This window comes from Balaenoptera acutorostrata, chromosome 3 (assembly GCF_949987535.1).
Source record: "Balaenoptera acutorostrata chromosome 3, mBalAcu1.1, whole genome shotgun sequence".
Taxonomy (NCBI): Eukaryota; Metazoa; Chordata; class Mammalia; order Artiodactyla; family Balaenopteridae; genus Balaenoptera; species Balaenoptera acutorostrata.
Window position 1 is genome coordinate 71,056,657 of NC_080066.1, and position 24,853 is coordinate 71,081,509.

The 24,853-nt window shown below is 43.6% G+C and overlaps 2 protein-coding genes across 19 annotated transcripts in view; one reads left to right on the plus strand and one right to left on the minus strand.

The window, feature by feature from the left end:
* DIS3L (DIS3 like exosome 3'-5' exoribonuclease) overlaps positions 1-4,797 on the minus strand; it is a 34,730-nt gene extending 29,933 nt beyond the window's left edge. The window contains exons 1-2 of one of the 6 annotated variants that reach the window (XM_007166058.3): positions 4,509-4,797; positions 2,957-3,110 (exon numbers count right to left, since the gene is read on the minus strand). In XM_007166058.3, coding sequence (XP_007166120.2) covers positions 2,957-3,110; positions 4,509-4,647 — 293 coding nt within the window. In that variant the 5' untranslated portion in view covers positions 4,648-4,797. Of the gene's footprint in view, positions 1-2,956; positions 3,111-3,447; positions 3,638-3,751; positions 3,862-3,883; positions 4,063-4,237; positions 4,319-4,508 lie in introns of those variants that run through there. The other 5 variants (XM_007166057.3, XM_057543635.1, XM_007166059.3 and 2 more) reach the window with 5 other exon arrangements.
* The window catches only part of MEGF11 (multiple EGF like domains 11), a 415,557-nt gene continuing 395,112 nt past the window's right edge, over positions 4,409-24,853 (plus strand). For 9 of the 13 annotated variants that reach the window (XR_009007618.1, XM_057543623.1, XM_057543628.1 and 6 more), the window contains exons 1-2: positions 4,412-4,569; positions 9,012-9,152. The gene's annotated coding sequence lies outside the window, so the exon portion shown is untranslated. Of the gene's footprint in view, positions 4,570-9,011; positions 9,153-24,853 lie in introns of all 13 variants that reach the window. The other 4 variants (XM_057543621.1, XM_057543627.1, XM_057543622.1 and 1 more) reach the window with 3 other exon arrangements.

The window sequence follows — 24,853 nt, forward strand, 5'->3', positions numbered from 1 at the left end:
CCTCAGTAAATAAGCACTTGAGGATTGTTAGATAGCAGAATGTGTGATTATCCTGATCAAAAACTTGACATTTTTCATACTGTTTTATACAATATACTTATGAGGACAGGCATTTTTCTGCATTGATATTATTGAAATCAAAGTACAAAGTCATATTAAATATAGAGCTTATGCCTGTAGCCATAGAGGCTGTGTCTTTCTAGTATTAAACCCAACTCTGGTGATTTCATGTCAGTAAAATAATGTCATTGGTCACATTAAATTAATATTCATTTGTAGCCTTGTTTAGTTTGAAGGTCTGATCTGGGTTTAGGGTTGCATTAAGTACTTAGGTATGAGGATTTATGCCTAGATTTATGTTGAAACATATTTAAGTAACAATACAATAAATTAATTTAAATTAACACTGGGTATCCATGAGAATTTTTTTCTTTTAGAAACAAAGTCGACGACCTTACTCATGTTGAGTAACACTGATGTAGGATGGGGATCCTGTTGACCTCTTAGATCCTCTCCAACTATACTATTTTGATTCCAGTCTTATGTTATGTACTAAGAAACTGAGATTCAGGCTATACAGAAGGCACTCAGGAGGAGGTCAAAAGGAGAAAGCAAGGCATCCTTCTACCAGACACTAGACCAGACTAGGTATTTTCACCTGACAAACCTTTCCTAAGCAATAATATTCCTAAAAGCATATAAAATAGAATGAATTATTTACCAGCATCTCAAAAATCTCTGAGGAAGAACTGAAAAACAAAATGTTTTCCAACATTAAATGAAGCAAAGCACCAGAGAGCCTCTGCTAGGCCACCTTTGGTTAAATACAAAAACTCAAATGACTTACGCATAACACTTATGAAGGCCAAATTAATCTAGCAAATCTCCTGGATCTTACATATTGAATGACTATCATCAACTTTAAAGTTAGCTTTTAATATATGACACTTTCCAGGGCTTAGGTAATTGTGGTCCTTTAGCTGTTTCAACCTGAATACACCTGCTGGTCGTTTAACAGGTAAAGATAGCACAAAGTCCCAAACTTGCTGATTCCTTTTCCTGCCTCTTGTTCCTCTTCATCAATCATGTTCATTTCCCTGCATTAAGACCAGTCAAACCTATTTCCTTCGGAGGGCTTTTTAAATCCCCACACCCCATGTTTACTTCTGCACTTTGCATAGTCCACATTAAATTATCTTACATGTGCCTAAGGATGTCATAATTACCTTCTTTTTTTTTTAAGATTTATTTATTTATTGATTGATTGATTGCTATGTTGGGTCTTCATTTCTGTGCTAGGGCTTTCTCTAGTTGCGGCAAGTGGGGGCCACTCTTCATCACGGTGCGCAGGCCTCTCAATATCGTGGCCTCTCTTGTTGCGGAGCACAGGCTCCAGACGCGCAGGTTCAGTAGTTGTGGCTCACGGGCCTAGTTGCTCCACGGCATGTGGGATCTTCCCAGACCAGGGCTCGAACCCGCGTCCCCTGCATTAGCAGGCATATTCTCAACCACTGCGCCACCAGGGAAGCCCCCATAGTTACCTTCTTGCTTCTTGCATTTAATCCCAACAAGACAACAAGTTTGTTGAGAGAGGGAACAAGACCTCTTTTTGTACTCCAGAAGGCCTGGAACTAGGAACTCAAAAAGTGCTCACCAATGGCAAAACCAGAGTATTATCCTGTGGGCCTGTTCCATAACTCCTCAGCTTTTGTCTTCACATTTAGTGCATACAGAGACACGGTAAAGCAAAGGAAAACCAATCGTTTTTCATCAAGTTAACTACTTTTGAAATGTTCAGGAAAAAAGACATTTAAATTCTAATTCTTTGCTTTTGAATGTCCCAGGAATTGGTTTTTAAAACAATCCTTAATATTAAAAATATTTTAGAAAACAAAAGTTGAAAAGGCTTGGCAGTGTGTTAGCAACCCACATGATAACAACAAATTGATTTTAGTAGCAGAAATTGAAATACGACACCTGGAGCAGCATTTAAACCTGGATGTGTATAAACATCTATATCTTTGTGTCTGAACAAAATCAACTTCAAGCTCATATAAAAATATTCTATCTGAAAAACCTGCACACAACCTAGTTAATGCATATTTTTTTGAACTGAGCATATAATAAGGACAACTTATCATTTTCATATACAAATAAGCACACTTCATCTTTTACTACCAAGGTCTGAAGAAACCACAACATTTGAAAAAGAATAAACACATAATTTCTGCTTAACTTTTGCTGTTAAGAGGTCGGGTATATAATTCTAATATGCTGTTTCCATACAGTCTTCAAGTTCAAATCACAAAACTTTTCCCAATGTAAAGGAAGCAAAACCATTTATAGAGTATTTGTTTAAAAGGCGAACAACTGTTCTTCATTTAGGTACAAGGCAAGCATTTTAGACTGATTTCAATCAGAAATTCTTTGTTTAGCAAATATAATTCTTATGGTTGGTGGTTATACTAGTAATCTAAAAATAAAACAAGTTAATTCTGGTTTCATTGAATAAATCACCACAAGTACAATTTGCCTCCACAATAAAGGAGCCTCAAATTTTAAAATACTTTCTTTTTCCCAAGGGGAAAAAATGTAAGTTTCTGAAACAATATATCTATAAATAAGAAGATTAAATAACATGCAGTCTTCAACTTGATATAGGCAATAGCTCTGCTACTATAAAAATGCAAACCAAAAGCCAAGAATCTTAAATACCCACATCCTGGGACACTGCAGTTTATTGATCTACAGTCAGATCTTTTGGCCAGGTGTTGAAGCAGAAATATAAAATAATGTTACTGCATTCCTCACTGGCAAAGAGAATGCCAAATTAGCTCCAAAAGTCCTTTCCGACGAAAATAATGAATTCCTCCCCTTTCTCTCCAACAAGGAACCTTTTCTAAGGGGGGAAAAAAAAATCCACACCATAAATAAATAAATAATGCAAAACAGATACCTCCGGCCTCTCTGATGCTGCACAGCTTGACAAGCCGTTTGCATGAAAATAATTCCCTTCAATTCAGGAAACTCAAGGATCTCGAGGTAATCTTGAACGACTTTCCAATCTGGGATCATGTAATGAGTCACGTCACTAGACAAGAGTTTCCCATCTGAAGCATAATTCAAAACAGAAGAGATTAGACAACGTTTGCAAACTTAGTTTAATATGATTTCAATGTCACGGTGCCCCAGTGTGCAGGACAACTTCCAATCTTAACTACACTGTGAAGTTTTTAAAAGACAAGACAAATCTACTTTGGTAGAGGCCCAAAGTTCAGGCAAATTCAGCACCTTCATTTTTCTGAAGCTGTGATAATAAAAGCTCAACGTGGTTTATGGTGTTGCCAGTAGTGTAGAAGATGATGGATTTTTAAAAAAAAACACAAAAACAAGCAAATCCTCAGCACAACTTAACTATATATTGTTAACCCATTGACCTACACTCACATTCCAATAGGGCTCCCCAAGTACACATGTTAACCACTTGTTTAAGCCCAGCCGTTTCAAGTCGGTTGTGTCTCAAGCTTGTGAACGTGTTCAAAAGTCTCCAAGGGCCAAAAAGACTGAATTGACTAAAAAGATGCCAGTGCAAGCAGGGGCGGTGGTGGCATTTCCACCGAGCCCGCGTCTCGGAGCTGGTTAGTCAAGCTGTAATTGAAATGTTCACCTTAACCGTAAGCTGAGGATCCCAAATATTCCCTGAAAAGAACCACCACGCTCCTCTCCCACCATAGGGAAGAGAACCAGTAACCTCCATCGTTAAGTTGGCCAACCCAGGAGCCTAGAAATCAAGTGGAGGAAGGTGTAGTGGGCAGCCGACCCAAATCCAATTTCCCCATGACCTTCCTGTACAATGAGGGCCCAGATGATCCACAAATCCTACAGTCAAGAGGACTCTCCACTGGATAAATGTCTGAGGCCTCGGGGCTGGCAGGGAGCAAAGCAAAGAAATGTACAACGAGGAGCGGCAGAGCGTCAGCTCCGCGCGCCCGGCTCGCACTGCAGGGCCCACAGCTCGGGTCCTCCGGATTTCACCGCGGCGAGCCTGGGGGCAGGACGCTCCAGCGCCCACAGGCCCCTCGGAAAGCCCCAAACCCCGGCCTCTGCGCTGCGGGGGCGCCTGCCTCTCGGCCCTTCCGTTTTCCCGGGCAGAGCAGTCGGGAGTCGGTGTAGAGCGACAGCGGAGCCGTGGCCCAGCTCTCTGCGGCTCGGAAGCCGCCGGCCCCTCGCGCCCGACCTGCAGCCGGGCCGGAGGTGATGTCTGGAGGCCGGCGGAGGCCCGGGGGCCTCGGACTCGGCGCCACCACGGCCTCGCGCTCCGCCTCTGGGACGCGCCCTTCCGCCTCACGGCCGACGCTCTACCCCGGCGCCCCGCGCCGCCGCTCTACCCCGGCCCCGCCGCCCTGACGCCTGCCCGGTCTCGGCCCCCCGGCGATCCCGCCCGGGCCGCCCCGCTCCCGCCGGTCCTCGTCTGCCCACCCTCCCCAGCCTCCATCCCGTGCCCTCACCGTTGCGGCAGACGGCGGGCTGCGGGCAGAGCGGGCTGTTGCAGGGCACGCTGGGCCGCAGGTAATGCTCCCGCACGATCCGCAGCTTCCGGCCCTGGAAGGTCCTCAGGAGCAGCACCTTCTCCCGCTTCTGCAGCATGCTGGCGGCGCTCACCGGTCAGAGCTCCGGGCCCCGCGAGGCCGCCCGGAGCAAACGGCTGGGAAGCAGCGGGCTCAGCTTGGCGCGGGCGGAGGCGAGGCCGAGGCTTCGGGCCCGCCCCCTCGGCCTGGTCTCCGCGGAGCTCCCGGTCGGTGCGACCTCCTGGCGGCGGCCTGAGCGCTCCGGGCTCCGCACCGAAACCGCTGTAACGGCCCGCGTCCCGGGGTTGAGAGCAGCAGGAGGCCCGCGGTGTGGGTGCTGTAGCCGGTCCCACAGTCTCCCCCCAACCCCGCCTCAGTTTCTCCCCTCCCTACAATTGCCTGGAGGTGGAATTGCCTCGGAGGGGTGGAAACCACGCAAAAGACTTAAGGGAGACAACCATAATAACAGGTCTTCCTCCGCTTAACGATGGGGTTACGTCCTGATAAACCCATCTAAGTTGAAAATTTATTTAACACAGCTAACCTACCCTACATCACAGCTTAACCCAGCCTACCTTAAACCTGCTCAGAACACTTACATTGGTCTACAATTGGGCAGAATCATCTAACACAAAGCCTATTTTATGACAGTGTTGAGTATCTCGTAATTTTTTGAACACTGTACTGAAAGTGAAAAACAGAATGGTTGCAAGTGTATCGGTTGTTTACCCTGTGCTGTCTGGGAGCTGGCACTTGCTCCCCTGCTCAGCATCACGGGAGAGTAACGCTAGACCGGAAAAGATAAAAATTCCAGGTGGGTATCACTTTCACACCATGGCAAAGTCCAAAAATTGTAAGTGGAACCATGGGAAGTCGGAACCGTCTGTACATGGAAGCTAGTTTAAAGTCTTGCGAAGATTTGGTGCAACTCTAAAGGATTATTGTACTTTGTTTCTACCCCCAGGTCCATATGGGAATGAGGCTGCCTTATTAATATGGATAATTATTAGTGTTTCATATTAATATAGACAATTATTAGTATGTACTGTTTGTTGCTCTTGCTATCACTGAAAGAGCTAAAAGAGCCAGCAAACAAGCCAGCACCCCTGCCAGCCCAACATTTTTTCCCCTCTAAAAAGCCGTATTTATTTTTAATTTCTTGTATTTTTAATCCATATAAAAATTCAAACAGTGCAGATAAAATGGAAACTAATCTCTTCCTTTGAGGTAAACATTATTCAACCTCAACATGATGGCATTTACAGCCTCTGGCAAAGGAATTTTCCTTTCAATTTGATAGAGACTAACACACAGTCTCTTCTGAGATCATACTCTTGGCTGGATGGAAGCCACCGTTCCTCCAAGCTCTCAACAAAGACTTTTGAGCTGCACCAGGAGCTTTACAAAGAAGTGTCACATTTAATTTCCACAACAAGTCAATGGAGTCAGGCACTATTATCCCTGTTTTACAGACGATGAAACAGGATTACAGAGGTTAAGTGTCCAAGATTACACAGTTATTAAATGATGGAATCAATATTCAAGCCAGAATCTGGCTGAATCCAAAACAGTCTCTTCACTAATTACCATGCTATTCACAGATGAATAAAATATAGCTCTTGTATCTAAAGAGTTTATAGTCTACTTGTTGAGCAATAGTTAAGGAAGCTCAACCAGCTGGCTGGGAACATTGGCGCTTCCTGTTATGCTAAAGTGAGCAGAACTAGAGTATCCTGTTTGATCACTTACTCTAGGGGAACATATTAAAAAGTCATGTTCCCTCACTCATTGCATTTTTTAAAGTATAAATTTATTTATTTTTGGCTGCGTTGGGTCTTCGTTGCTGCGTGGGGGCTTTCTCTGATTGCGGCGAGCGGGGGCTACTCTTTGTTGCAGTGCACGGGCTTCTCATTGCGGTGGCTTCTCGTTGCGGAGCTTGGGCTCTAGGTGCATGGGCTTCAGTAATTGCAGCACACGGGCTCAGTAGTTGTGGCTCGCGGGCTCTAGAGCGCAGGCTCAGTAGTTGTGGAGCACGGACTTAGTTGCTCCGTGGCATGTGGTATCTTCCTGGTCCAGGGATCGAACCCGCATCCCCTGCATTGGCAGGCAGATTCTTAACCACTGGGCCACCAGGGAAGTCCCCTCACTGCATTTTAATGTCAAGTTATCTGCAGTGTGGGACAATATGAGTGAGATCTGAGACAGAATTGCACAAGTTAGGTGAACATTACAGGGCTGGTCCACAGACCAGAGCACTAGGAGGGCCCATAAGGCAACCAACAGTGCAGGAGGTCAGTTCTAGAGATCCCAGAGGACAGACAAGCAACAGGATTTGACCCCTACATAAAAATGCTTCTAACAGCTGCCCATGATTCCCTCCAAAGCTCTCCCATTTTCATTTTTCTTTTACTTCTGATTACATGTCCTCAACATCTCTCTTTAGCATTTCGTAACTTTAAACTTTCTCTAAATTGGGACTAATGATCTTTTAAGGTAGAGAGTATGTCTGGGGCTCTGTTGGAAGTTGATGTTATCAGTATTTAAAATAATCCAAGGCCCATCAAGCACTTCTTTTGCTTGCATGGCAGCAATAATGTACAAATTATGTTCTCAAAAGCATGCTCCCTTTGTTCTTGGGGCTGATGATCTAAAATGGTCAAGAATGCCTTTTTGTTGATTTGTTTGTAGATACAAATATGTTTCTCTATCAGTCAGAATGAACTAGGTTATGCTGCAGTAATATACAACTTCAAAAATACCAGTGACTTAAAACAAGATGGTGTGTGGGTACCTGTAGGATCCATTCTGTATTCTTTCTCCAGGGCCCAGGCTGATGGAGCCAGTCCTCACTGGAACACTCTTTGCTGTTCATTGGCAGAGGGAAGGGAGCCCTCGAGACAGCCTACGCTGGCAATTAAAAGCTCAGTCCAGAAGTGATACATGTTGCTTCTGCCTATTGGCCAGAACTAGTCACATGACTAGTCACTGGTGACTCCTTGTCTGTCCTTAGCTCAGACCCCTTAGCCCTAAGTCAGTTGGCTCTACCATCACCTCAGCACTTGTACCTATGAATACTCCAGCTCGGCCCACTCTGGTCTCACCTCTTTTTACAGTGCTGGTCTACATGTGATTTCTTGTGGCAGAGACTGGCTCTCTGTTAACCAAATCCATGTCCTTTTTTCCTCTGGGCACAGGTGAAACACATTTCCCAGCCTCCCTTGCACATAGATAGGTGTGGCCACAGAATGGAATGGCACCTTTCCAGGCCTGACCCTTAAAAACCTCCCATGGATATTGCTCTTTCCTGTTCCTGAATGGATGCCAAAGCCCAGGGGCTCTTGGAAGCCTGCATGTTAGACAGCACACACACCAACCCCTCGCACCAACTGTGCAGTTCTTCAGGGAACTGTTCATAGTTCCCTGAAGAACTGTGCGGAGCACAGCCCTGCCTTGCCTACCCAGGAGCATCCACAGGGGTCGCTTGCAGGGGAGAAATAAACTTCTCTTACAGCAGCTGGTGTTGCCCTAACGAATACACGCCCAGTTTACAAAGGAGATTAAGGAACTTGTCGAAGACTTGCCTGTTTGTTTAAAAACTCCTCACTGGATATTAAAAGTCCTGATGAAACTGCTTCAGGATTCTCCAGCAGTTCTAAATTTCAGTGCCACACTGGGAAGGATGCTTGGTGGCCTGCTTCCTTTGCAGTTTTCCCTTTCCTTGTCAATCCGAGCGCAGATGGACAACCTGGTGCCCAGATAGCATAATGCTGTGGCAGCTTGTAGTGCTCTCTTGCTGGTGGAGATCTCTGACTGTGGTCCGGTTTACCTGGTGCCTGACTGCAGTCTCCTTCAGGCTGAACACCAGCGTGTTTCTGCTGCAGGAGTTTGTAGTGTTTGCCTGCCTTTTTTGCAGAGGCGCCCTGGGAGTGCAGACATCAGCAACCACTGGATTATAATCAAAAGGACTCATCCAGGCGTTAGCCCAGAGAGGGTGGGGCACCTTTACAAAGAGCTAAGAGGGCAGGGAGGTTAAGTATATAAAAGGAATTCTGGACGGTGAGCTCCAAGGGCTAGAGGGGATTACTGAAGCAGGCTTTGAAATATTCTGTCTTTATTTATTAACCTGCTTGTTGCAACACATTCCAACAATTCTGAAGGACGCCAAGTAAAGACGAAGTTCTGCTTGCATGCAGAGTCTACTTCTCCCAAGTAATTTACCATTGTTGATATCTGATATGCATCCTAAAAGTCTTTAAATAGAACGCAAAGTTTGCAAGTTTTTGAAGAGGTTGTCAATCTATGCAGCATCAACTACTTACCGGTAATGTTTCTCAAGCTTTTACTAGGTGCCAGGCCCTGCTCTAAGCACTTTTCCTGTGTTTTCTCATTTAATCCTCAAAACGATGCCTTGACTGTAATACTGTTACCAATTTCATTTTGCAGGCAAGGAGACCAAAGTACAGGAGGATTGAATAATTGCCCCAGGCCACACACTCAAGCAAGACTTGGAACCCAAGGAGTTTGGTTACAGAGTCCAGGCAGTAATGACCCAGCCATGCCACCTTTCTGCTGGTAAACGGCCAGGTACAGAATGCGGTACATTCTGTGTAGTGGACCATTGGATAAACCCAGTTATTTTAGTTTAGGGAATTGGAAACAATGGGTTTCAAATATTGACCCTACTACTTTCCTAACTTCCCTGGGCCTCAGTGATTTCAATTATAAAATACAGCTAGCAAAACAGATGTTGCTGAGAATCAGTATTAACGAGTCAATGACTCTAAAGGGTCATGTAAATGTCTAACATTATCCCATTTATCTGAAGAATCAGCTTACTTTCATTTGTGCTCCATCTCAGTGGAAGAGTCATTGGAGGACAAACTGCTGCTGAGATTGCTCTGCTACTTGTGTTAGGGATAATTTAATTTCCTATGTGTTAAAGGCTGTTAATCCTTGATTTTCACTTTTCCCAGCAGATACAATGGCTCCCTTTTGGCTTTCTAAACACCCTGTGAATCCCCATAATCCACTTTGTCATTTAGAGAATGACTACTCTAAAATGTTCTGCTTAACTCTTTCTAATTTTTTAAAAGAGAAAATTATTTTATGCTTACCAATTGTATCTCAGCAAGATTTTTACTGTACTGTTAACGTACCGATAATTTTGCCCTTCTACCACAAAGGGGCGCTGTTTCATTGATTTTTGTTTTGGGGGAGGGTGCTTCAGCTAAAGTACCTTCTGCGCTGGTATCTGAGCTGTTGAAATTTGGCCTTTCATATGTTGCCATTAAAATGCAACCAATTATTTGAGACAAAAAACAAACCAGCAAATAACCTTAGCATTAAACAATACCTTCATCCAAGGAGCTCAAAGATCCAGATGATCCAAAATTAATTAGAAACTAAGCTTCAATGATTAATACAGAAAAGAAAAAGAAAATCCTTTAAGTCTTGAAGCAGACTAAAAGAAAATTCAGTTATGTGGATAGCCATTTATAATTAAAATATAGGAACGTTACTATTTGTCATTTTAGTTTTTTTGTATTGGTGTTATTTGATGAAATTGTTTTCATTCATCTTGTAGGATTATTATTACCAGTGAAATACCAGTCATGGTGTAGAGTTATTTCGTTGGATGAATGTATTACAAGGAGTTTTCCTGTTTATTTTACTATTTTGTTACTGCATATGTTTGAATTTGGGAAAGTGAATTCCATTTTATATCTTACAACGATAAACTTTGAATTCTAAAACCTAATAATTACGGTAGAAATGTTGTGAAAAAAAATGGAAAAGAGAATAAGGAGTACTTATTAATAATCCTAACCTCTAGGAAATCCTCCAGGTTTTGGATAAATATAAACAAAGTATTAGATTTTAAACTTTAAATTTAATTATTTAATAATCAAAAGGCATGTTAAACTACACATTTGTTATCTTGTTCTAAAGGAAGAAGAATGAGGGCCAAAAGTTAAAATTACATTATACTTTCTTTACATTTTAGGCCAGAGCAAGGCCTATATCTGTTTGTATTAGGTTTCTTTTGCTGCATAACCAATTACCATAAACTTAGCAGCTTCAAACACTCATTCATTACCTCAGTTTCTGGAGTCAGAAGCCTGGGCATGGCCGAATTAGGCTCTTGGCTCAGGGTCTCACAAGACTGAAATCAATGTGTCAGCTGGGCTGATTCCCTTCTAAAGCTTGGGGTATTCTTTCAAGCTCACGTAGTTGTTGGCAGAATTCAGTTCCTTGCAGCTGTAGGACCCTGGCCCCTCTTCTCTTGCTGGATATTAGGCAGGGCTCTAAAGATGGGCTGGATGTTAGGAGGCCACCCACAGTTCCTTGCCATGTGGCCCTTCCATAGGCCCTTTCACACTTCAAAATCTCTTTCACCTGGAGAACCCAGTTCCTTTAAGGGCCACTGAGGATAATCTATTTTAAGGTCAACTGATTTGGGAATTTAATTGCATTTGCAGAATCCCTTCACAGCAGCACCTAGATCAGTGTTTAACTGAGTAACCTGGGGAAGGTGTGTGTACACTGGGGCACAGGAATCCTGAGACCATCTTAGAATCCTGCCTACCTGTATTAGTCTGTTCAGGCTGCTATAACAAAATACTACAGACTGGGTAGTCTATAAAAAACAGAAATTTATTTCTCACAGTTCTGGAGTCTGGAAGTTGGAGATCATGGTGGCAACATAGTTGGGTGAGGGTCCTCTTCTGGGTTTCAGATTTCTTATTGAATCCTCATATGACAGAAGGGGCTAGGGGTCTCTCTGGAGCCTCTTTTATAAGGCACTAATTCCATTCATGAGGGTTCCACCTCATGATTTAAGCAACTCCCAAAGGCTCCACCTACTAATACTATCACCTTTGGGGGTTAGGATTGCAACATATGAATTTTGGGGGGACACAAACATTCAGACCATAACACTACCATAATAACGCTTTATAACAAACATTTGAACTCAATAAGTTGTATTTAAAACGATGGTATTTATTAAGTATCTGAGAGCAGCATAAATGACTTTTTTTTTAAAAAACAAGAGAGAATCAAGCCAATAATCCAGAGGCTATATGAAAGTAAATGAATGATAGATAATGCTGCCTTGGTTAGTTCAAGCTAAGGAGGAGAAAACTCCACCAATACAAACCCACGTTCTATTAATCTTTAAGTAGCACTGATTTACGCTGGGCCCAGAATTCACTGAGGAATCATTGCATACAGTCCAGCCCCTTTTGCTAACACAGGATCAACTTGGAGTGGGCAGCGTGTCTAGGGGATCTGGTGGGTAAGAACCATCTCCTTTTGTTGTTGTTGTTGTTGTTTTAAAATTTTATTTATTTATTTATTTTTGGCTGTGTTGGGTCTTCGTTTCTGTGCGTGGGCTTTCTCTAGTTGCGGCGAGCGGGGGCCACTCTTCATCGCGGTGCGCGGGCCTCTCACTGTCGCGGCCTCTCTTGTTGCGGAGCACAGGCTCCAGACGCGCAGGCTCAGTAGTTGTGGCTCACGGGCCTAGTTGCTCCGCGGCATGTGGGATGTTCCCAGACCAGGGCTCGAACCCGTGTCCCCTGCATTGGCAGGCAGATTCTCAACCACTGCACCACCAGGGAAGCCCTCTCCTTTTGTTTTACCCCTTAGTTGCTACAGAGGAGTGATGCTGTATCCCCCAGATTAAGATCCTCTCTTAAAATCCCGGTGTGACAGGTGATAGGTCACCTTGGCATTTTTGAATATTTGAATTTTAAATTTAAAATGTCATCATCATCAGAGGCGTCATTCATTGTGTCGCTGACTGCCGTCATCAAACCCAGGAAAGTGGGAGGCTGCCAGTATTTGCTGCCCATCTTCCATATAGAATTGTGATGGGGTCAGAGGCATGATTAAGGAAACTTCTCTGATTGCAGTGTTTGGGTGGGGGAAAGCAGGAGGGTTTTCTTCTAATTTTTTTCTATTAAATCTGACAATTTAAGAGATATCATTAAAAAATATTCTTCTACCCAGGAGAGAAAAGGCTTGGCTCTTCAATATCTTTCATGGAAACCATAAGGCTCTTGTTATAATCACCATATTAGCCTTCAAGGCCTTGTCTTTTCTGACTTGGAGCACTGAAGGCATTTTGATCCCCTTCCGGTTCTACAAACAACGTTCTTTAATCAGCTTGAGGCATCACTGTTGATCAGGGAAAAGCACTTCCTCACTCCCCAATGCAAACAGCACCTGCCAATCTCCCATCCAGAAGCAAGAGAGAAGGGCTGTTCTTTGAGCCTGCAGAGCACTGTTATTTCAAGTGTACATTAAACCAAAGAAAATAACCTGAAACCTACAGCCTCATTAATAGATGCAGAGCATAGTGGCATTTAGAGATTAAAAAAGCAAGTCCACGGACCCACATATCCACACAACATATTTGTTTATTTATGGCCAGTGTGATATGCCTGATATTGATAGCATGGTGTTGCATTTCCACTGGCATTAAGTTCATCATCTTAGTGAAAATGTAAAAAGGATAAATAACTAAACGGGAAGTAAAAAGTGTATTGTTAATTGTATTGTTGATTAATACTGGGCAGGCTGTAATAAACCACACATGTTTCTTTCAAACTACTTGTTTTAAGCGTTCTCCAGTTTTAGAAAGGTAGGATATATAATATATGTATATGAATATAAAAACATATAAATGTATATATATTTTAAATAATATATGTACATATGATATATAACATATATATCACATATATATTATATATGTAAAATCAGTTATGATTAGCTGTGTTGTGCTGCAGCAATAAACAACCCTCAAATCTCAGTGATTTAAAACAACAAAGGTTATTTCTTTGTTGTTGTTTTTTTAAAATATATTTTTCTTAACCATATTTGCTTTTTTTTTTTTTTTTTTTTTTTTTTTTTTTTTTTTTTATTTTTATTTAGTTTTGGCTGTGTTGGGTCTTCGTTTCTGTGCGAGGGCTTTCTCTAGTTGCGGCGAGCGGGGGCCACTCTTCATCGCGGTGCGCGGGCCTCTCACTATCGCGGCCTCTCTTGTTGCGGAGCACAGGCTCCAGACGCGCAGGCTCAGTAGTTGTGGCTCACGGACCCAGCTGCTCCGCGGCATGTGGGATCCTCCCAGACCAGGGCTCGAACCCGTGTCCACTGCATTGGCAGGCAGATTCTCAACCACTGCGCCACCAGGGAAGCCCCATATTTGCTTATTTATTTATTTATTATTTTTTTTTATTTTATGGCTGTGTTGGGTCTTCATTTCTGTGCGAGGGCTTTCTCTAGTTGCGGCAAGTGGGGGCCACTCTTCATCGCGGTGCGCGGGCCTCTCACCATCGTGGCCTCTCTTGTGGCGGAGCACAGGCTCCAGACGCGCAGGCTGAGTAATTGTGGCTCACAGGCCTAGTTGCTCCGTGGCATGTGGGATGTTCCCAGACCAGGGCTCGAACCCGTGTCCCCTGCATTGGCAGGCAGATTCTCAACCACTGCGCCACCAGGGAAGCCCCCAAAGGTTATTTCTTGCTCACACTATATGTCCCTCCACTCTGGGGTGTCAAATGTTTGTTTGTTTGTTTGTTTGTTTTGGCCACACCATGCAGCTTGTGGGATCTTAGTTCCCTGACCAGGGTTGGAACCCACGTCCTCGGCAGTGAAAGCATGGAGTCCTAACCACTGGGCCTCCAGGGAAGTCCCTGTCCCTCCACTCTGTGTCATTCTTACCAAGAGACCTAGGCTGATGGAGGCTCGCTTTAGTGCTTCTGCAATTGCTCTGCAGGGGAAGAAGAATGAGACAAATTGTGGACACACTCTTAAAGATTCCAGTTGGAAATGACACTAGTGACTTCTCACATATCACTAGCCAAAGCAAGTCACTTGGTCACACCCAATTCCAAGGGCAGAAGATAGCCAGAAATATTTGGTGAACAGTACTAATATCTCTCTCTTTCTCTCTCTCACACACACACACTCTCTCTCTCTCTCTCTCTCTCTATATATATATATATATTTAATGTGTAGATTGAAAAGGGGGGAAATAAGTTCAGTTGTAGCCAAGTGAAGAGAGTCAGCTTTGATTTATCATTGTAATATTGTTACTAAGTTTGGAATCATTGAAAACAATGACATAGGCTATGTTCATAGAATATACTGCAGTCATTTTGAAGCATAAGGCAGATCTTTATGTACAGACATGCAAATATCTCCCAGAAATATTGAATTTTAAAAAGAGCAATTAGCAGAATACCATGCTATCATTTATTTTAAAAAAAAGACATATAATTATATTTATGTGCATATGTCTCTGCGTGTGTGTGTCTGTGTGTGATTGTGTGTGTGTGTGTCTGTGTGTCTGTGTGTGTGTGTGTGTGACATGCATAGTAAAAGGCCTAGAAGGGTTATTACCAAACAGTTACTACTCATGGGGAACACAGAGGGATTTGTGTGGCATGTAAGAGACTATCACCCTTTTTACTTTACATAATCCTGTATTGTTTGAATTAATTACATCCATTTATTCATATATTGTTGTATTATGTTCCTAGGGCTGCCTCAACAAATTACCACAAAATTGGCAAAACAGAAATTTACTCTTTCACAGCTCTTGAGACCAGAAGTCTGAAATCTGGCAGGACCGTGCTTCCTCGCGAGGCTCTAGGGGAGAATCTGTTCTTTTCCTCTTCCAGCTGTTGGTGGCTGTTGCCATTCCTTGACTTGTGGCCACATCACTCCAGTCTCTGCCTCCATGGTCACATTGCTTTCTCCTCTTCTGTGTGTCTCCTCGGTCTGTCTCTTCTAAGCATATTTGTCATTGGACTTAGGAGCTACCCGGATAATCTATCATGGAGGGATAACTAGATCTGGAGCTGGAAACTAGGGCAACGGCGGTGCCATGGGCTAAATTCTCATCTCAAGATCCTTAAGACTCCTTTTCCAAGTAAGGCCATGTTCACAGGTTCCAGAGATTAGGACGTGGACATAATTTTTTAGGGGGAAGTGGAGTGGAGGGCATCATTCAACCCACTACCCTTGCGTAATGTGAAAAAAATTAGAAAGGAAAAGATTGAAAAACAGGAAATCACTATTAACAGTGATTACTACTTCAAGGAGGGAAAAATGTACAGATTTTCTATAGTGAACTTATATAACATTTATAATCAGTAAAAACAAACAAACAAACAAAAACATACAAAATAATAGAGCAATAGTAACAACCAGCACCACAACATAAAGCAAAGCACGGGCAGGTCCTGACTTACACATACCCTATGAACAAATGACCCTGACACATCAGAAAGGAGTGGAAAGGCCATATCTTCACACTCAGTGACAGGGCCAGGTGTGAGGCTTAGATTTAGACCAGGGACCCTACACAGCCTTGGGTTGTTTGTTTGTTTTTTTTTCTTTTTAAATCATCACCTTTTTTGACCAGGATTCTTTATTTATTTATTTATTTATTTATGGCTGTGTTGGGTCTTCGTTTCTGTGCGAGGGCTTTCTCTAGTTGCGGGAAGTGGGGGCCACTCTTCATCGCGGTGCGCGGGCCTCTCACTATCGCGGCCTCTCTTGTGGCGGAGCACAGGCTCCAGACGCGCAGGCTCAGTAGTTGTGGCTCACGGGCCTAGCTGCTCCGCGGTATGTGGGATCTTCCCAGACCAGGGCTCGAACCCGTGTCCCCTGCATTGGCAGGCAGATTCTCAACCACTGCGCCACCAGGGAAGCCCAGCCTTGGGTTTTAAGAACCCCAGACACATTAGCCTTCTCTGATGCAAGGACTGGTACCCAGGAAGAGCCACTCACCTCACCAGAAGAGGGGAAGTACTTTCCTGGTGTTGATTTCTAGAAATTAAAAAGCTTTTTTTTTTTAAATGCTTTTTTCCTCAAAGAAGCAACATTATTAAGTAGAGGTTGCAAGCATGAGCCCAATTTCAGCCCAACGATGTGTCTTATTTCATCTACACTGTGTATAAATCTTTTCACCAACTATTTTCACCTGAGATTTTGGTTTTTGGCTTCTCCTGATCTGCTGCACTGGGCCTGCATTCTCCCAGGGCAGCCACTGCTGGAGCTGGGGAGGGGCTGCGCCCTTTAGATGGGACATGCGCAGTGGTCTCCATCATTCCCTGGTCTCCTGACCCAACTCTCCGCATTTACATTGTCCACCTGGCCACTACAGGCATGTGAGTTTGCAAACCCCCGATGAATAGAATGAAAATCATTTTGTGGTACTAAAACACAGTATGTTAAGGGTTAAGTGGGCTTGGGCACACTGTTGCTTCCAGGGAAAAATGCGTTCTGAGTTCCAAATAGCCAACAAATGAACCTGAAGCAGGCAAACTGTTCATAACTTGGCGACTCCTCTACAGTGATGTTTTATACTCTGCGTAAACAAGTAATGGAAAATGCCTATCCATATATGCACTCAGATACCAGAAACTCAATTCCATGGGCTATTTGGGAATGAAGTTTCAAAATTCTGCTGAGGATGATTACGTATGTCTGAGTCTGCATGCAGGTGGGCGTGTGTGTACCCCCGGGGGCCTGGATGTGCTGTCACTCTGCTCAGGCCAGAGCCTGTCCTTGTAACCCCAACTGTGGGGCTTGCTGTGTCATGAGCCAAAATTAACCTCATCATGATTGGGTTAGATCCGGGGGCCTTTATGGAATTTCCTCTCTGGGATCTGTGTTGACTCCTGGCAGGTGTTTCCAACAAAGCTCTTGAATTTTTAATTTGAGTTGAGCTGTGGAGGCGAGATGAAGTGGGTCATAGGGGGAGTGTTGCCTCATCCAGAGCTGGAGCCTTTTGGGAAGGCAGTCCTTTTCTGTAATTTCCAGAACAGATTGCTGACTTTCAAGACCTTTGTGAGAAGAATGCTCTTAAGGTTTTCCCCTCCTAAGTTGATAAGTATTTAATGAGCACCTACTCTGTTCATAGCAGTTGGTTAAGGGACACCAGCAAATTAAGATGTGGGCAGTGCTTGCAGACCAAGGACCTTTCAACCTGATCAGGCAGTGGAGACACAAAGAGGCAAAACATTAAATAACAGCACAATGTCATGTGAAACAGATAAGATGCCACAGGTAGTGAGCCGTGAATTGCCACATGGACGTGTATTTGGAAGAGTATTGCCAAATACACTTAGAGACTCTAAGTATACTGTCTATAGTTTCAGGGAAGAAAAATGTCATTTCAGGCCAGGGGATGGCCAGGGAGTGGAGGTGGTGGTTGAACTGAGTGTAAGCAGAGCAGAAGGTAAAACACCAAGCAGACATGTGACAATGGGAGAACGGAAGGTGGCTTTGGCTGAATGACAGGGTACCTAATCCTGGGCTTTGTTGCACAGGCAGTGGAGAGCCCTTGAAAGTTTTTGAGCAGAGGAATGGTATGAGCCAATTCCTACATTGGGAGATCAATCTGGACACGATGTCTGGATGGTTTGGAGGAAGAAGAAGGAAATGAGAGCAGGAAGGAGACTACAGAGGAGAAATGGCTTCAACTTGGGTAGGTCAGAGGGACTTGAAAAGAAGGGATAGATGGGGGAGAGTCTTAAAGGACTTGGTGGCAGACAGATTGCCATGAACGGGGAGGAGGAGGAGGAGCAGCGACGGCATCACGGAAGGATGACTCTCAGTTTGGAGTCGGAAACTAGGACAGCGGTGGTGCCACGGGCTACAAGAGCCAAGAGTGGCGGGAGGTCCACTGAGAGATGGCGAGAAGAGCAGGCTGATTTGAGTCCTGCTTTGAGGCCCTCATGGGGCGCCCAGATGGCAATGACCCAGCTCCGGTGCCACATTCTCAACTACCCTGTGGTGCTTTCCATCTGTAGGTGTTCGTCTCTTTATGCACACTCTGTGGGCTCAACACCAGTAAGTGGATGGGACCTATTGTAGATGCTGAAACTCACTCAGTAGACCTCCACGCCCCCATTGCCTTTCCAGCTGGTGGTCAGTAGTCTCAGAATCAGCAGACCAACCACCACGAATCGTTGCCTGGTTGAGTAAGTATTTGTACCTGAATGATATGAGAGATGTGCAGTGGTTACTCTACCCCGTATTTCCACCTTCAGGAAGGCCCATGCCTCTGAAATTCTACAAGCTCTTTTGATTATGCTTCCGGGGTTCAACACTCCCCAGTGTCAGAAAACCCTTGCTTATGCTCACTTTATATTGTTCACACCGAGCTTTGACCTTGACAATGGCGTTTCTTTTTTCTTTTTCTTTTTTGGCTGGGCACCAGGCCTGAGGAATCCTAGTTCCCCGACCAGGGATCGAACCTGTGCTCCCCACAGTGGAAGTGCAGAGTCCCAACCACTGGACCGCCAGGGGATTCCCCGCAATGGAGTTTCAAAGTGCCGCTGCTTTTCAACTAGGCCCCCTTGACGTCTGTGAGCTCATGTGTATATGGGGGCAGGGGGGAGTAACTCCATTAAAGGAAATTTCAGCAGGGACATTATTATGTTTTTGCTGAATACTCATTAATTACTGCCATGCCTTCACCAGAATGGGGGAAAGCAAAGAAACCGCCACCCTGACTGTTTGGGATTGTGGCTAAATGCAGGGACAAAATCACCAAGCGAAGCCTGTTCCTAGGGTCGATTGAGGATGCACTGTTAACAGGATTCTGAGTAAACCCATCCTTATTCCTTTTTATTCTTCCTATTCCTCTGTCCTCTTCAGTTTTCCCCTGTCAGGCATCAAGTCCTTTTTCTCTGCTATCTGTGCTCCCTCCACTTCAATCCTTGCCTCCCTTCTTTGCCCCACAACTGGTCTGCATTGATATTCGTTCCAAAAATATTACCCAGCCCATTCTGCAGTGGAAAGCTGAGACCAGGGACTGGTGCAACTGTTGGAATATATAAACATGACTCTTTTTCAGGTAGCATCTAAGATGCCAGTCTTAGCAGCCTCATTTTAAAAACTATTTATATTCACAAAAGTCTATAATAGCATTTTTATTGTGTACGCCTGTGATTGGGCGCATTTTTCCCCCATGCCGGTTTCTTATTATCATTCAACACTGACTACAGCCTTAAAAGATAATGAAAACAGAAACACTCTTTTTAAAAGGCGATGACTGCTTTCCATGTCCTATGCTCCCCTGCCTGAAGGGGCCGGTTTAGTGTTTAAACCATCCGGCGCACCTGACTCCCTCAGAACCCAAGTTCACATCCTTGCAGCATTGACTCAGTCTTTTATTCCTCTGCAGAGAATAAATTGAATACCAGGCTATTTACTGCGCCGGTGTCTTTCAGATGAGCCCTTAAAACCCAAAGGCTCTCTTTGGCTACTGGGGATGTTGGAGTTCTTCCTGTCCTGCTATCCTTGCCCTGGGTTCCAGAACCTGGCCTGGTCCCAGATGTCACGCACTCGCCTTTGAAGAAAGACGTTTATTTGGGCCTTTCTTTTCTCAGCTCCTGCTGTTTCTTTGCTTCCATGACATGACCTGCTGCTTTCACCCCTTAGTTTTCCCGTGCATTAAAAAAATCAAGTAACAAAACAGTTTCCCTCAGAGTGAAAGTGCTACAAATACAAGCTTGTTATCTGTATTCCATTATTATGAATAACTCACCAACTCTCATGCCATGTGTATGATTGACTTGCAATTATGGGTTGTGTTTTTTACAGCGGCTCTGAAGGGTATTCTCCCCTGGCTGTTCCTTAAGCCAAGCCTGGAACCCCTGGGTCACATGAGAAACGGTGGATTCTATAGATTCTACCCTATCGTTGTTGTTTTTTTACCCCAAGCCTAGATATTGGATCTGTCATTAGTGATGCAATAATAATACCTTCCATTTGCCGTCTTATGCCTTTTCAAAAGTGCTTTCCATGTTCTTGTGATTGATTCTCACAGAATGCATTTGACACACGCAGTGCAAATATTACGGCCTGAGTTTATAAGGAAACATACAAAATGAGGTTAAATGACTTGCTCAAGTTCTTACAACAAGTCTAAGAGGGACCTGGGATGGAACCAGATTTCATGATTTCAAGGTGTGTGGTTTTCCTACGGCCACTGCATCTGTGATGAACTCAAGGCGGTTGCTTTCACATACAAGATTTCATTGGATCCTATGCTGACCTTACAACCAAGGGTGAGCAGGTATTATCCTCATCTTCCAGATCAGGAAGTAGAAGCTCAGAGACATCGAGTTACCAAGATAATATGGTGATAAATAACAGAGGCAGGATTTGACCCCAAGGCTCCAAGCCCACTTCTCTTGCTGACACTTGGTTGGCTGACTAAGGACACCACCAGCTTGGCCAAAAACTTAGACTCATCCTTGGCTCTTTTTATTTTCTCTTAGCTTATATCTGAGTCATCAGTAAATTTTTCTGATTTTACCTTCAAAATATATTCTAAATCAACCATTTCTCACCACCTCCACTGCTGTTATCCTGGTCGAAGCCTTTGCTTTTTCTCACGTGGATTGCTGCAATAACCACCTAGTTACTGTCCAAAGATGGGCCCCAGTGAATCAGGCCTCCTAGGAGTCACGCCCATCTGGTTCTGCAACATTGGATCTCAGCTGGTCTGTGACCCATTTTAATCAACAGAATGTGGAAAGATGTGATTCGGTGCATTTTTGGCATAAGCATTCAGAAGGCTTTTGTACTTCTGAGAGCCCTTGAGCCACCTGTAAGAAGTCCAGCTACTCTGCTGGAGAGACAAAGTGAAGGGGCCACATGGAAAGTCCACATGAGGGGGTAGAGGCCCTGAGGCTGTGTGGAGTGAGGGAGAAGCCCCCCTGTCAGAGTTCCAGCTGAGCCCAGCCTTTTCATGGTCCCCACAGAGGTGCCAGGCTTGTGGGTGAGCATCCTGGGCATTTCAGCCAGTGGTACCCTCATAGACTGCAGCCCAGACTGATGTCACCTGGAGCGGAAGAACCATCCAGCTGAGCCCAACTGACCCACAGAATTGTGAGAGAGAATAAAATGATCGTTGTTTTAAGCCACTAAGTTTTGGGTTAGTTTGTTGTGTAGCAATAGAAAACAAACACCTGTTCCACTCTCACTTGCCACTAGTTTATTTTCCACACAGATTTTTAAAAAATTGTGTTAAAATACATACAACATCTTAACCATTTTTAAGTATATAGTTCAGCAGTTAAGTACATTCACATTGTTGTGCAACCCGTCTCCATAAATCTTCATGTTGCAAAACTGAACCTCTGTACCCATTAAACAACCCCCCATTACCCGCTTACCCCAGTCCCTGGCAACCATTATTCTGTTTTCTGTTTCTATGAATTTGCCACTTCTAGGTACCTTGTATAAGTGGAATCATATAGTATTTGTCTTTTGGTGACTGACTTGTTTCACTTAGCATGATGTCCTCAAGGTTCATCCAGGTTGTAACATGTGTCAGAATGTCCTTCCTTTGGTTGCTTTTACCTCTGGGCTATTGTGAATAATGCTGCTATGAACAAAGGTATACAAATATCTCTTTGAGGCCCTACTTTCAATTCTTTTGGGTATACACCCGGAAGTGGAATTGTTGGATCGCATAGTAATTATATTTTTAATGTTTTGAGGAACCATCATACAAAGAAGATTTTAAAACAGAAATTTTGTCACTCTGTTGCTCAGAACCCTCTGTTGACTTCTCATTACTCTTAGAATAATATCTAAGACCCCTACTCTGGCCTACAAGGCCTGATGTCACCAGCCCACGGGCACCTCACCAGCCTCCCTTCTTCCTTCTCTGCTTCAGCCATTCTCAGCAACTTGCTGCTCCTTGTCACCCCAGGCATGATCCTACCACAGGGATTTTGCACCCGCCATTCTCTCTGCCTGAAATGCTCTTCCCTGGTTACCAACATGGCTCTCACCCTTATCTCATTCAGGTCTCAGTTCAAATGTCCCTTTCTTCAGAGAGGCCTTCTCTGATCACCCCCATCATCTGTGTGTCTTCTTTTTAAATTCCTCACTTTACTTCTACCTGGTAAGTAGGGAATTTATATTAATTGCACACACATATAATACTAACCATGTACCTGGCTCTGTTCTAAACACTTTGCATATATTATATGTAAAAATGCTAAATAATTTCCCTAAGGCTCTACAGCTAGTAATTGACAGAGGTGGGATTGAACCAAAGCGATTGGGATCCAGAATCCACTATATTATACACACCTCAATATAAATGTATATGTGTAAAATATGTATATATCATGTATGTGCTTTTTATTGTCTGTCTCTCCCATTGGGTGTAAACTCCACGAGGACAGGGACTTTGTTTTGTTCACTGTTCCCCAGGGCTTAGAACAATGTCTGGCACATATTAGGTTTTCAATAAAAGTGAATTGAATGAATCAGTGAGGGAACGAATGAATGGGTTCTTTATGTATTAAAAAAAGGCTCTCAATTGTTTTCGCCATTGACTTTGATTGTGCCCGCAAAGCACAGCTAGCCAAATAGAGCAATTGCACATTGTAGGTGCTCAAGAATTATTTATTCAGTGAATGATTTGTGAGCTGCTTGAGGACCCAGACCTGTGTCTCTTATCTCTGTCACCCTCACAGCCCCAGTCCCACTGCTGGGCTGCCCAGCCTTTGTTGCTGCTGTGGGAGAGGAGACTTTATTGAGGGAATCTCATCTCCTGTGTTGTGGCAGTGAATAGGGGCACTTGTTATCGCAGAAGTAGCTGCAAGGAAACTGAGGCTGCAAGTTCGAGGCCAAAGACTATGTGGAAGAGATACCGTTTTCAGAATCTTTCACTTTTTTCAATCCTACACATAAAAAGCCTCATTTTCCATAGGATTTAGTGTCAGCTTGTTTTATTTTTTATTTCTATTTTTAATTGATCTTTATTGGGGTATAATTGCTTCACAATACCGTGTTAGTTTCTGTTGCACAACAAAGCGAATCAGCCATATGCATACACGTGTCCCCATATCCCCTCCCTCCTGAGCCTCCTTCCCACCCTCCCTGTCCCACCCCTCTAGGTCATCGCAAAGCACCAAGCCGATCTCCCTGTGCTATTCGGCTGCTTCCCACTAGCCAACTATTTTACATTCAGTAGTGTATATATGTCGATGGTACTCCTACTTTGCCCCAGCTTCACCCTCCCAGCCCGTGTCCTCGTCCATTCTCTGTGTCTTCCTCTTTATTCTTGCCCTGCCACTAGGTTCATCAGTACCACTTTTTTTTTTTTTAGATTCTCTATATATATATACATTAGCATACAGTATTTGTTTTTCTCTTTCTGACTTACTTCACTCTGTATGACAGACTCTAAGTCCATACACCTCACTAAAAATAACTCAATTTCGTTTCTTTTTATGGCTGAGTAATATTCCATTGTATATATGTGCCACATCTTCTTTATCCATTCATCTGTTGATGGACATTTAGGTTGCTTCCATGTCCTGGCTATTGTAAATAGTGCTGCAATGAACATTGTGGTGCATGTCTCTATTTGAATTATGGTTTTCTCAGGATATATGCCCAGTAGTGGGATTTCTGGGTCATATGGTAGTTCTATTTTTAGTTTTTTAAGGAACTTCCACACTGTATTCCATAGTGGTTGTATCAATTTACATTCCCACCAACAGTGTAGGAGGGTTCCCTTTTCACCACACCCTTTCCAGCATTTATTGTTTCTAGATTTTTTGATAATGGCCATTCTGACTGGCGTGAGGTGATACCTCATTGTAGTTTTGATTTGCATTTCTCTAATAATTAGTGATGTTGAGCATCTTTATCATGTGCCTCTTGGCCATCTGTACATCTTCCTTGGTGAAATGTCTATTTAGGTCTTCCGTGCATTTTTTAACTGGATTGTTTGTTTTTTTGATATTGAGCTCCATGAGCTGTTTGTATATTTTGGAGATTAATCCTTTGTTGTTTCATTTGCAAATATTTTTTCCCATTCTGAGGGTTGTCTTTTTGTCTTGTTTATGGTTTCCTTTGCTGCGCAAAAGCTTTTAAGTTTAATTAAGTCTCATTTGTTTATTTTTGTTTTTATTTCCGTTACTCTAGGAGGTGGGTCAAAAAAGATCTTGCTGTGGTTTATGTCAAAGAGTGTTTTCCTCTAAAAGTTTTACAGTGTCTGGTCTTACATTTAAGTCTTTAATCCATTTTGAGTTTATTTTTGTGTATGGTGTTAGGGAGTGTTCTAATTTCATTCTTTCACATGTAGCTGTCCAGTTTTCCCAGCACCACTTATTGAAGAGGCTGTCTTTTCTCCATTGTATGTTCTTGCCTCTTTTGTCGTAAATTAGGTGCCCATACGTGCGTGGGTTTATCTCTGGGCATCTATCCTGTTCCATTGATCTATATTTCTG